General features: G+C 49.9%; 1 protein-coding gene across 1 annotated transcript in view; it reads right to left on the bottom strand.

The window, feature by feature from the left end:
• PAPPA2 (pappalysin 2) overlaps positions 1 to 12809 on the bottom strand; it is a 173316-nt gene that overhangs the window by 110891 nt on the left and 49616 nt on the right. Inside the window, exon 5 of the mRNA XM_038413484.2 lies at positions 7042 to 7187. Within this exon, the coding sequence (XP_038269412.2) occupies positions 7042 to 7187 (146 nt within the window). The remainder of the gene's footprint in view (positions 1 to 7041; positions 7188 to 12809) is intronic.

Raw genomic sequence — 12809 nt, 5'->3', positions numbered from 1 at the left:
GTTTTGGCCATTTTGTATGGCCCATATCCAAACAGTAGGCAGGCGGTTTGTGGGGGGCATTGAGCCAGGATGCTGGGTTAGCGGCTGGGGATGTCGGGGGTGGGTGGTTCAGCTAGGGTGGTGGATGGGCTAGTGAGTTGGAGACTGGGGGTGCTGAGGGAAAATGGTACAGCTGGGGTGGGGGAGGGGCTGGTGGGGTGAGGAATGATATGGGGGGGTGGTACAGCTAGAATGGGAGTTGGACTGGGGGTGCTGAGGGAAGATGGTACAGCTGGGGTGGGGGAGGGGCTGGTGGGGTGAGGAGTGGTGGGGAGTGGTACAGCTGGGGTGGGGGAGGGGCTGGTGGGGTGAGGAATGATATGGGGGGGTGGTACAGCTAGAATGGGAGTTGGACTGGGGGTGCTGAGGGAAGATGGTACAGCTGGGGTGGGGGATGGGCTGGTGAGGGGAGGAGTGATGGGGAGTGGTACAGCTGGGGTGGGGGAGGGGCTGGTGGGGTGAGGAGTGGTGGGGAGTGGTACAGCTGGGATGGGCTGGTGGGGTGAGGAATGATATGGGGGGTGGTACAGCTAGAATGGGAGTTGGACTGGGGGTGCTGAGGGAAGATGGTACAGCTGGGGTGGGGGATGGGCTGGTGAGGGGAGGAGTGATGGGGAGTGGTACAGCTGGGGTGGGGGAGGGGCTGGTGGGGTGGGAGTTGGACTGGGGGTGCTGAGGGAAGATGGTACAGCTGGGGTGGGGGAGGGGCTGGAGGGGTGGGGACTGGGGAGCGCCGGGCAAGGGCGGTACAGCTGAGCTGGGGGGTGGGGATGATAGGGGGAGGGTGGCGTAGCTAAGGTGGGGCCTGGGCCAGGGGAGGGAGGTAGTGCTGAGGTGTGGGCTGGGCCAGGGCCTGGAGGTGCGAGGGGGACAAGGGCTGCAGTCAGCTGGCTGGTGGTGGGCAGCCTCCTGCCACTCTCCTTGTGCCCACCCCCTGGGCCCTGGAGCAAAGCACTCTGCATTTGTAGGGGAGGGGCTGCTCTCAGATTGGGTGAGGGGGCGAGAGGGGGCAGAGCAAAGACCCAGACAGAACCCACAGCAGGAGGAGTAAGGAGGGAGCCAACTGCTCCTTCTCTACTCTCCCTGGAACCTATAGACCCAGGGACTTTACTACTCTCAGCCAGTGGACTGCCACCCATGTAACACTCCCTCCTCACCCAGGCCTGATTGAGAACAGGTGTCAAGTCTCCAGAATGGATCATTACCGCACTAACGTGCTCATGAAGAAAACTTTTTCCAAATCCTAGGGTGTTAATTGGCTGGCTTCCATCCTGAGGCAGGCATGCTGAGTAACTGTGGATAGCCTTACTAGCCACAGAAACCTCTGACCCCTTTGTCAATCATTCTGTGCTGAGCTCTCAGCCTCAAAAGCTTGTGGCTGTGAGTTCCAATAGTTAATTATGTAAATATAAAAAGTATTTATTTTCATTAGTTTTAAATATGTTGCCTTCTGGATGGATGTAAGGTTGAAAGTAACTAACAGTAACTTGAGGGTAAAATAAATAAAAAAATAAATTAATTAAATAAAGGAAAAAGAAATTATGGGGATACTGTAATTATCTCAAAACTAAGCATTATAAACCCAGGAAATTCAGAGTTAAGTTTACTCTGCCCCTTACAGGAAACATGCTATGCTAAGGTACTCAAACAAGTTTACTCTGCCCTGTAGTGATGTCCTGGACTAAAAGGAGGTAACTTATCTGTAACTGGAGGTATTTCAAGATGGATGGTCCTTATTGTATTCCACTGTGCATTACTCATGCGTGCTATGCACCTGTAGTCAAAAAATTTTGAAAGCAGCATCTTCTGGTCCATGCATGTGCTCTGGCTCAGCTTGTCCTTTTGACTGAGATGATAAAGGTGGGGCGAACCAACCAACTCTTCAGTTCCTTCTCTGCCACGAATCAAGAGGAGATCCAAAGCAGAGGGGAAGGAGAACTGGTAATGGAATACAGAGAGGGACCATGCATCTCGAAGAACCTCCAGTTACAGGTAAGTAACCTCTTCTTCTTCTTTGAGTGATGGTCCCTCTTGTATTCCATGGTGGGTGACTAACAAGCTGTACCCAAGCAAGATGAGGATGTGAGGATGAGGATAGTAGGGTTGAGCAGAGCACTGCCATTCCAAAGGAGGCATCAGCAGTTGAGTCCTGCACCAGGGTGTAATGTTTTGAAAATGTGTGGATGAAACTCCATCTGACTGCTTTACAGATGTCTAGGGGGTGTACTTCCTGAAGAGACAACCTGGTCATTGCAACCTGATAGTGGAGTGAGCTTGTACCCCTGTAGGGGGCGGGAAGTTCGAGAGCTGATAGCAGAGTAGAACGCAGCTGGGTAGCCATTTAGAAATTCTCTGAGAGGAAGCAGCATGCCCACTGACTCTCTCTGCTATCGCGATAAACTATCTTGGGGACTTCCTGATTAGTCTTGTTCTCTGTAGGGAAAAGGCCAAAGCTCATCGCATATCAAGGGAGCGGAGTCTACGTTCCACAGACGTGTGTGGTTGCGGGAAGAATACAAGTGAATGGATTGATACTGTGAATCTCCTAAACTACTTTGGGGTATAAACGTAAGGAAACTTTATCTTTGTGGAATACAGTGAATGGAGGGTCTGCCACCCTTGTTCCAAGTTCACCAACTCTTTTTGCTGAAGTGATAGCTACAAGGAAGATGACCTTCATGGAGAGAAGGACCATGGAGCAAGTAGCTAAAGGCTCAAAGTGGTGGGGAGGGCTTATTAGTGCCGAGAGAACAGATTCTGGTCCCATTGGGGTGTGATCTTTTGAGAAAGTGGAAAGGTTCTTATGAGGCCGTTCCAGACTCAGTTGGTTAGAGGGTGTGCAAAACTGGAGTAGCCCTCAGTAGGAGGATGGAATACACTGATTGCTGCTAGGTGGACTCGCAGGGAGCTGAGGGAGAGACCTGATGTCTTTAAAGACAGGTTATAGTCTAAAATGAAGGGAATGTCTGCGGCCTCTAACATAACGCCTCTTAGCTGTGTCCAAGTGTAGAAGCATTTCCATTTAGCCAAGTAACATTTTCTAGTAGAGTCCTTTCTGCAAATAGAAAGGATGTCCTGCATGGCTGAGGAACATGGCCATTCTAGGGTCAGGAGCTCTAGAAAGGTCAGGATGGCAATTGGTAGGGGAGACAACATGTGTGCAGGAGGCTGGGGAACTGAACTGTTTAGGCCAGAATGGGGTGATGAGGATGACAGTCACCTTGTTTTGTTGGATCTTGTGCAGCACCCGTGATAAGAGTGGTAGCATAGTTGAGCTGGTCTGACCAGGAGAGAAGGAGCGCATCACCCTGGAAGTGATAACTGAGAGCTTCTCTGGAGCAATACATGGCGCACTTGCTGTTGGTTTGAGAAGTGAACAGATCTCTGACTGGGATTCCCCATTGTGTGAAAAGTCATGTAGCACCCTGTTGTGGAGTTCCCACTCGTGGTCGATCCCAAAGCATCTGCTGGAGGGAATCTGTGAGCACATTCTGCTTCCCCAGAAGGTAGGCTGCAGATAGGGCGATCTGATTAGTAATGCACCCAGTTGCAGAAGTTGACTGCTTCTGTGCACAGGGAAGCAGACTTTGCTCCCCCTTGCTTGTTGATGTAGAATATGGTCATAGTGTTATTTGACATTATCAGGACATGGTGAAAGTGGATGAATGAAAGAAGGAACTTGCATGCCTTTCATACTGTTCAAAGTTCCAGGACATCAATGTGCATTCTGGATTCTCGAGATGTCCACAACCCTTGTGTCATGCGGTTGTCCATATGGGCTCCCCAGTCTATTAGGGACACATTGATAATTATAATTTTGTCCAGAGAAGAGGGGATAAAGTGGACTCCCATGCATACGTGAGAAGGATTTGTCCAATATAGGCTCATGTGAGGGTGTCATAAATATACACAGGGAAGCTGTACTGAATTGCCTTACCTCTAAGGGGTTAATCAGTTCAATTAACCTAGTTGGCACCTGATCAGAAGGACCAATGGGGAAAGAAGATACTTTCAAATCTGCAGGGGGGAGGTTTTGTTTGTGCTCTCTTTCTTCCCTCACTGGATGGAGAAAGGGACCAGGCAGGAAAAAACATCTCCTAAAAATCTACCTGAAATGAGCAGATAAGATTAGAAAAATTGTAAGTAAGGCAAGGAAATGCATTAGATTATCTTTTGTTTTAGCTTGTGAATTTTCCCTATGCTAAAAGGTAATTTCATTTCTGTTTTGTAACTGGAAAGCAGAATCAGAGGGGAATCCTCTGTGTTTTAAATCTTTTTATTTACCCTGTAAAGTTACCTTCCATCCTGATTTTGCAGATGTGATTATTTTAAATTTTTTAAAAATAAAATTCTTCTTTTAAGAACCTGATTGATTTTCAGTGTCCTAAAAAACCAGGGGTTTGGTCTGTGCTCACATTGTAACCAATTGGTTAGTATATTAATCTCAAGCCTCCCCTGGAAAGGGGGTGAAGGGGTTTGTGGGAATATTTTGAGGAAATGGACTCCAAGTGGCCCTTTTTCCTAAATTTTTGTCTAACTCACTTGGCGGTGGCAGCAATACCATCTAAGGACAAAGAAAGGGTTTGTGCTTGGGGAAGTTTTAACCTAAGCTGGTAGAAATAAGCTTAGGGGGTCTTTCATGTGGGTCCCCACATCTGTATCCCAGAGTTCAGAGTGGGGAGGGAACCCTGACAGAGGGACTTTGATCCAGATTCTCAAGGTATTTAGGTGCCTAACTCTCAATAAAACCAATGGGCATTAGGCACCTTTGAGGATCTGGATCTTTGTCAAAAGCTTTTTTTTCTGAAGTCCAAATGAACTACTGCTTGTTCCTACGCCTCTTCTGAACCGAGACAGGTATGCAAGCTACAATGTGTGAAGTGATGTCTGTGTGGTGGAAACACCTGTTGATTGAATGCAAAGCTGTCACCCTCCCTCACAAAAGAAGAGACGGTCTTGAACCAAAGCCTTCAATCCATGCCTGAGTTTTGGCAAAGTTCAGATACAGATTCAAACTTCCCAGCACTGGCTCTAATGCCACCCCAGGACCTTTAGTTGAAGCGCTTGACTTAAACATTGCAGCAGGTGCCTAGCTCGGCTTACGATTTCAGGCTGGATGATCCCAGAGGTAAATGCAAGGCTTTGAGACATCAGACTACCCCGCTGCCTTTCTGCACGCATCTTAGTGAACACAGAGTCAGAGGTGTGCACTGAAAAGAAGCTGAGAAAGGCCTGGTGATGAAGGGAGGGGATAGGGGACACACATGGATAGTCAGAGGGGGTTGAAGAGAAGGAGTATGACTGAGGAGCTGGTTGTAGGAAAATTAATGTCAGTCATAAGTGGCTGAGCCTTGAAAATGATTCTTGGTAGCCGAATGAATGAATTCCACGGAGATCTGCCTTCCTCAACAAGCAAGTGGAGCACTCTGCAGCTGAGAAGCCAGCCACAAAATCCATGGCACTGTGAGCATTCAGCACGCTGAAGAAAGGAAACTGGTAAAAATAACTTTCAAACAATGCTCCAATGGCTGTTTAAAATTTGAAGGTTTGAACATCCCACGCTATAAAAGCAGAAGGTCAAGGTCTGGCGTGCAGGTGCCAGGAGCAATTACTTCCAGTTACTTAAGTGTTGCTCAGTAAGATGTTTTGACTGCAAAGAGTAAAGGGCTCTGCCAGAAATGTCTGAGAGCAGAGAGAGGGAGGGAAGGTAGGGGGAAAAAAGAGGGAAATAGAAGAAAGAGAAAAAGAAAAGGACATGCAGAAGAGAAGGAAACATGAACCACATCAGTTCTGTTTGAACAGCAGTTATCTGTGCCCCATTGGGGGAGCACTTCCTAGGGTGACCAGATAGCACGTGTGAAAAATTGGGATGTGGGTGGGGGGTAATAGGAGCCTATATAAGAAAAAGACCCAAAAATCGGGATTGTCCCTATAAAATCAGGACATCTGGTTACTCTAGCACCTCCTGCTCTCCACTTTTTATTGGGGTTGATTTAGGGGCCTGTTCCCAAGCCTACTGAAGGCAGTGGGATTCTTTCCATTGACTTCGCTGGGTGTTGGATCAGGCTCTAAAAAAAGTGACTAGATCTGGCATCCGTACTGATGTTTGCCCAGAGGAGCCATCGGTGCTAATGCCTGGTGCTGATGGCCTGCTCTGGAAGCATTCAAATCTCTTCTCTAATTCTCTTGAAATCACAAAAGGAAGCCTGCAAATTATACACACAGCTAATCTGTTCAATCCAGCGTTGCTACTATTGCAGCCCCTGCTGCCTCTCTCTGTGTGCTACCCCAGCGGGGGGGGGGGGGGGGTTCTGGATCTCTGTAGGGCTAGACAGAAGCCATGCTGGGGTGGGGAAAGAACAAGCAGCCCCCTTGGAAGCTGAACAGCCCATAGGGCAGCCCTGCCTGCCCCCTCCCCCACACTGGCCATAATTGTAGCCTCTCTGCTCTCAAAACGAGAAAAAGGAACTTTTCTGAACCTCTCTCCAAAGCTTCTCTTGGGGCTCATGGCAGTAAATTTGGATGGATCCACATCACTTACCTTCTGACTCTGAGCCTCCCTGGCATGTCCGCGCCGACTCTCTTGGTGTGGCCACATTCAGGCCTGACGTTAAGATTCCCTTACTCCTTTCCAGATGAAACCCCAATCACAGCTCCCCTGGATAGGAGTGCCTGGCCTAAGAACGCGCTCTTCCTGTGCTGCGTCCCCACCCCGAGGGGCTGGCCATCTCAAGTATAACAGCCCCTGGTTGGGATGAATGCAGGACTCCTAGCTCCAAAGCACAGGCCTCCACTGCATATGCTGAAGGCCACAGGGTCTGATCCAGAGCCCACTCAAGTCAATCAGAGTCTTGCCACTGACTCCATTGGACTTTGGATCAGACCAGTGGCCCCACCTGCCTCCCCATGCCCTATGAGTGTTGTAGCAGGCAGCTGTCCCCTGTGCACCAATCACAGAGAGAGAAGCTGACACATGGGAGTCACATAAGGGGACTGGCTTACCCAGATGGCTGAGGGCCTCTTTATCCCATGGCCAGGTGGCGGCACCAGCCAGCTCCTCCCGCACCGAGCTGGCAAAGTAGACGTTGAGGAAGTGTGTGCTGTTCAGCTGCAGTGCCTCCTTCAGCTCCTTCACGCTCATGTACGCCCTGCAGGGACAGGGAATGGGAGATAATCAGCAGATATCTCAGTGCAGCAGGAAGCACTAGGATTGTGTTGAACTGGTGTAGAACAGGGACTGGGAGAGGCGTGGGAACAACCAGAGCAGAAGCAGCCCCAGAGAATCCATCCCTTGAGACCCAGTGCATTCTGGGAAAGTCTGGAAAGGTTTGGCCAGTTTTAGGGAGACGTCCAACCAGACTGTTAATTCATTACCTTAATGCTGAGTCGTAACATGTTAGTTAAAGGGCTTGGGCAGAGACGCAACTAAGCAAATATAAATACTTCTTGCTATTTATAGTCTCTCCCTAGTTAAGACTGAATTTTGCTCTTAGAGAAGGTACCTGTCCTGGGGCACCAGGAATCCGGGGGACCCCTAGGAAGAGAGAAAAGGGGGAAGGAGAGAAAAATGAGGCGAGGAAATGGGAGGAGAGCTGAATGGGTAACTCTAGGGAGAGAGCGGAAAGGAAAAGACCACTCCCATTGGGGGGAAGAGACGGGGACTTGCTCTAGGAAAGAGAGAAGGGGGAACTCAAGGGAGAGAAAGGATGTTCACCCAGAAGGAGAAAGGAGAGAGAAAGGTGCTTATAACTATATTGGTTTCAGTGAGACACCCCCAGGTTTCTCAAGAGGCTAGGCTCTCCCTGAAACACACCTGTAAGATCCTTGCTCTCTCTCTCTCTCTGTTCCTCCATTCATACCTCACCCACCTTCTTTCAGTGCTGACCCTTCTCTGCTCTCCTCCCAGCTCTGAACCTGGATCTCTGCCCTGCCCTGCTCCAACTGGACTCCTGCCTCCACTTTGCTGCATTCAGTGATGGCAGAGGGACCAAAGAACTAAGCGTGGGCCAGGGTGAAACAATACGTTCCCATCTGATATCTGGAGTGAGGAGAAGAATCAATCAGATCAAGAGATATGCACATACAGGCATGGCAAGACACCTCTAGGGCCTCTGAGTTTGGGCACCCAAAAATGGAGGTGCCTGAAATCACAAGTCTCTTTTGAAAGTTTTGGCCATTTCAAAATCCAATCCCTTTCGGCTCCTGCATTCTGCTAGCAGCAGCCTCCTCTCTGTCCCTCCATCCTACCCTGAGCTGCAGCTCCTGGCATCCAGAGCTTGGCTACCCTGGCAGACTCTGTGAGGCACCTGTCAATGCCACTTGAGCAGCTCCCTTTTCCAGCTGCTATTTGGTGGGTGCCTGAGCAAAGCTAGCCATCAGTCCAACGGATTCATTATCATCATGTATTAAAGCTCTCACTGCTAATGCATTCATGAACCCCATTAGCCACCACAATATGGTGATAGCCAGCCCCAGAAAATAAGAGGGACCTATTTTCTGTGTCCACTCAAAGGACACAGTGTCTGATCCATGACCCACTGAAGTCAGTGGAAAGAGTCCCATTGACTAGAAAGTCTTTGGATCAGGCCCTGGGTGACCTGGAGCAACAGCTTTATGGGGGAAAAACACACCACCAAGGGAATGTAGCATTTTAGAGACTAAATATACGGCACAATGCTGATAAAATCATTAATGGTGAAAAAGGCCTCACTTATCACATGCTATCATGATCTTTCCATAGCAACTGGCAGCTTGTAAGTTACATGGTAGGGAGATACTGTGAGGGGAATGCAGCCACTTCTCCCCACTGGGGGCTAGATACCAAGGGAACTTTTCCCCCTCAGGACCACTCATGCAGGCAAACAAAAAATGCAACTGTACTTTATATACCGGCTTTCACAGAAGCTGTATCCTATAATGCACTAGAGCATTCAGTGACGGCAGAGAGACCGAAAAACTACGCATGGGCCAGGGTGAAAAAATATTTTCCCATCTGATATCTGGAATGAGGAGAAGACTCAATGAGACCTAGAGATATGCAAATACGCTGCTCAGGATGCCAGGGACTGCAGTGAAAGCTCACACACACCCACCCGGGGGGGATGGAGAGACAGAGAGGAGGCTGTGGCTAGCAGAATGCGGGAGCAGAAAGGGATTGGAAGAGAGAAACAAGGCCCCTGAAGCAGGCTAAAATTGGCCCACGGGGCAGAGGAAAACCAAAGAGGACATTTTGAATTGGATTCTGAAATGGCCAAAATTTTCAATATTGTCTAGCGATATCAGGCACCTCCATTTTTGGGTACCCAAACTGAGACCACCTCCAGGTGCCTGGTTTTCACAAAGCGCTGAGTCTGTTTCCTCTGAGAATCATGCCCCTAGACAGTGTCTCTGGTGCCCCCAAAACAGAGTCACCCCAAAATCATTAGTCACTTTGGGAAACCTTGGCTGGAGCTACTGGTGGTGCTCCAGGATGGGGCTGAGAGGACCCCATTTCTTACTCCACTTCTCATCATAAGCAGCAACTGCAGAAAACACTTCCCTTGCCATGTAAATCGCAGACAGCAGCCACTCCCCACCCAAATGCAGCAAAGTTAGGACAATCTGATCCCTCTGCATTGCCTCGTCAGGCTTTCCCCAACACGCGCCGTGATGACACCATCTATTCAACCCCAAAAGGGCAGGAGTGATTAGAAAAGGGGACCCCCAGGTCATCCCACCTGACCTCCTGCATAATGCAGTCTATCAACAACGCCCGGCACTCACACACTAAACACCACCACACCAACTAGATCAAGTATTGAAACCCTCTGGAGACTACACTGGTATGTGCCACAAGCTGAGAACTGAAGGGACAAAGATGCACCAATGCCTGAGGCCCCGGCAATGTTAGGCAATTGATTAGGTGGGATATATCCTCTCGATCCCGACAAATGTCCTGTACCTCTGGCTCCAGAGGAAGGTGATACCCCACCAAGCTCACTGCCGATCTGACCTGGGGGAAATTCCTTCCTGACCTCACAGATAGTGATCAGTTAAACCTGGGCACATGAGCAAGAACCAGCCAGCCAAGCACCTGAGAAAGAGAACACTCGGTGCCACCTCAGAGCATTGGCTGACCCCGTCCAGTGTCCCATCTCTAGTGGTGGCCACCTCTGATGCTTCAGAGGAAGGAGACAAAAACCAACCAACCAAACAAACCAAAAAACACAAAGAACACATTGGGGGGGGGGGGGAGAGAAAATCCCTTCCTGAACCCATAAATAAACCTGGAGGACATTTCTGTGGCATGACTCAGAAGGAACAGAAGCACAAACATAACAGGAATGGAGGGAGGAGAAAAGCTCCCTCATGCACATGGGCTGCTCGGGGGACCCAGGTTTTAAAAATAACATTGCTTCTTGACCTGTGATATCTTGGAAAAACAGCCCCAAGCCCTCCCGAGCCATCCAGTTTCCGGGGGCTGACGTCAGCTGTGTTCAGAGGGATATTCCTGACGCCTCTCTTCTGGAGACATGATGTTTTTCTGGCCGACGCCTGCTGGTCCCCTGACACCAGCAACATTTTTTTTCTACCCTTAATTGTGAGGAACTATAATTTCCTCCCTCGAGAGACTTGTGCAGTTCAAGGCCATGTTAGGGGGTGAGTGATGGGCTAGAGAGAAGAATGGTTCCTGATTTCTCCCACAGCGGCAGGGTAAGCACACAGATCTTCCCGCCAATCTCCCCAAAGACGCTAGAGAGACCAAACATCTCCGGAATGGACAATTCTCTGATTTCCCTCAATCCCCCTATGAGCATGCAACTGGCGTCTCCGCCTGTCGTTGGCTCAGCTGCCAATGTTATGCTAGCCCTCATCCTAGGCAGTTCCGTTATTTTCTCTTGAGGGATGGGGGAATCAGCCTCCCACCTCCCTCTGCCTCCACAAACTGGTTAAGCTACAACCCTCCCTCATTCCCCAAATAACTTCCCAGCTCCCCCAAATGGGAGGATTCCAAATTGGTGTGAGCTGACACCAGGAGGTCAGCCAGGCTGGTGTGAGCTGACATCCAGGAGTAAGGAGTACAAAAACAATGAGGAATAAAACACAGGCTGAAGGAGAAAAAGGAAGAGCCATCGGGTTTTCCAAATGAAGCAAAACAAGTGTTTCTTCATCCAAGTACACAGGCTACTGGTGAGCTTCAGCCAAGTTCTCCCCTGGGTTATCCCAGTGCAGCCCTGCTGAAATCAGCTGGAGGAGAATTTAGTAAGCAGGGGTAGAGAACGTATATAACTGTAGTGGTCTTGCAAAGGAAACATCCTCCCACACTACAGGTGCGCATCTCCCCACGCTATGCCATGCACTAGGCACCGCAGCCTGCAGGGGTAGAGGTGCCACTCTCATTGTGTTGTGCCATGCATTCAGCTCTGCACCTTTGCAGTTGAAATGCCCTCACAGCCTGCAGGAGTGGGAGGTGTCACTCCGCTTGCTCTGTGCCATGCACTGGGGCATGTGGCTCTATGGGGGAGTTAACACCACAGCCTGTAGGGACATGGCTGCTGCTGCTTTCATCTGCTTAGGCTTCTCCATCACAGGAGAGGGAGCGTTGTTTGTGCACAGCCAGAAGGGAAGGGGTGTGGTACTACATTGGTCAGTGCAGGTTCTACGAGCTGGAGGGTGCATCTGTGATGGAAGTGTAAGCCACACACCTTCTGGGTGTGGTGTTCTGTCCCATCTAGTGGCACCGAGACCACTTAAAGAGAGAGATAAAATGAGTCTGCTCTACAGCCTTAGCTAACAGCCAGTCGGCTCTTAGCTCATGCAGTAGAGGATCATGCACTAAGCTCCAGGTTCAATCCCGCCTGCCGACGACCGAGGTCTGTCAGCATTACTCAAGCCCTTCTCTAGGAGGGAAGAGGGAATAAGTAGGCTTAACTAATAAACTATATGATGGGAAGATTCAGAACCCTGTCGATGGCATGGGCACAAAACAGCCCATTAGCAAGAGGCAGCTGGTGGCACTCTGAGGCCAGCACATATCCCATGCCATAACTTAAATCATGCTGAATTCTCTGGGTATTGCTAATGACGCAGAATGTAACTCCACAGGAATTCCACTGCCGTTCAAAAATAGGAGCTTCTTCCCCGCCAGCAGGCCAGTGGAGATGTGGGGCTGGGAGCAAGCTCCCCAAGTACCCTCCATGGACACTGGGAAATACTTGATAGCCAGCCAGCTCCAAGCCAAGCGCCCAGGCTGCTGAAGGCATCTGAAACTCTGGTTGTCTTTTTATGTCCCTCACCAAGCTCCCATTCTGCAGGGAAAGTCCTCTCTCCCACCCCTGCCAACCGTGGAGGCTTTTTGTTCCCCGGTCCTTGCTGACAGAAGCGGTGTCTCCAGGAAGGGCTTCCCAGCAGCTGGTGCTTGGCTGCCTGTGGCACTCATGGTTAGGTGGGCATTTTGGCAGAGCATTTGCAGTGTGCCAAGGGTGAATGAAGCCAAGAGCAGCCTAGTCTCTCTGAAGCTATGTCCAAAGGTAGAAGAGAGCAGTGTCTAAGGTGCTTGAGCTCCTGCCCAGCGCTGGACCCTGACATAAGGCTCCCAGCCATTCTTACAGTGGTAGGGTGATCTCACAGTACAGAGCATCCCTGAGATCCCTTGATCATCACACCGGACGAGCTGAGGCATCGCAGTGTCGTGACCAGGGTTGGTTTGTTTCACTGAAGTTCTCCTTTGTTGGTTGAGTGAGACGGTCTCACATCCAACTTGGCTTGGAAACTCCAGATTAACAGCTCAG

This window comes from Dermochelys coriacea, chromosome 8 (assembly GCF_009764565.3).
Source record: "Dermochelys coriacea isolate rDerCor1 chromosome 8, rDerCor1.pri.v4, whole genome shotgun sequence".
Taxonomy (NCBI): Eukaryota; Metazoa; Chordata; order Testudines; family Dermochelyidae; genus Dermochelys; species Dermochelys coriacea.
The sequence above is the reverse complement of the archived record's forward strand: the minus strand, read 5'-3'. Positions and strand labels throughout refer to the sequence as shown.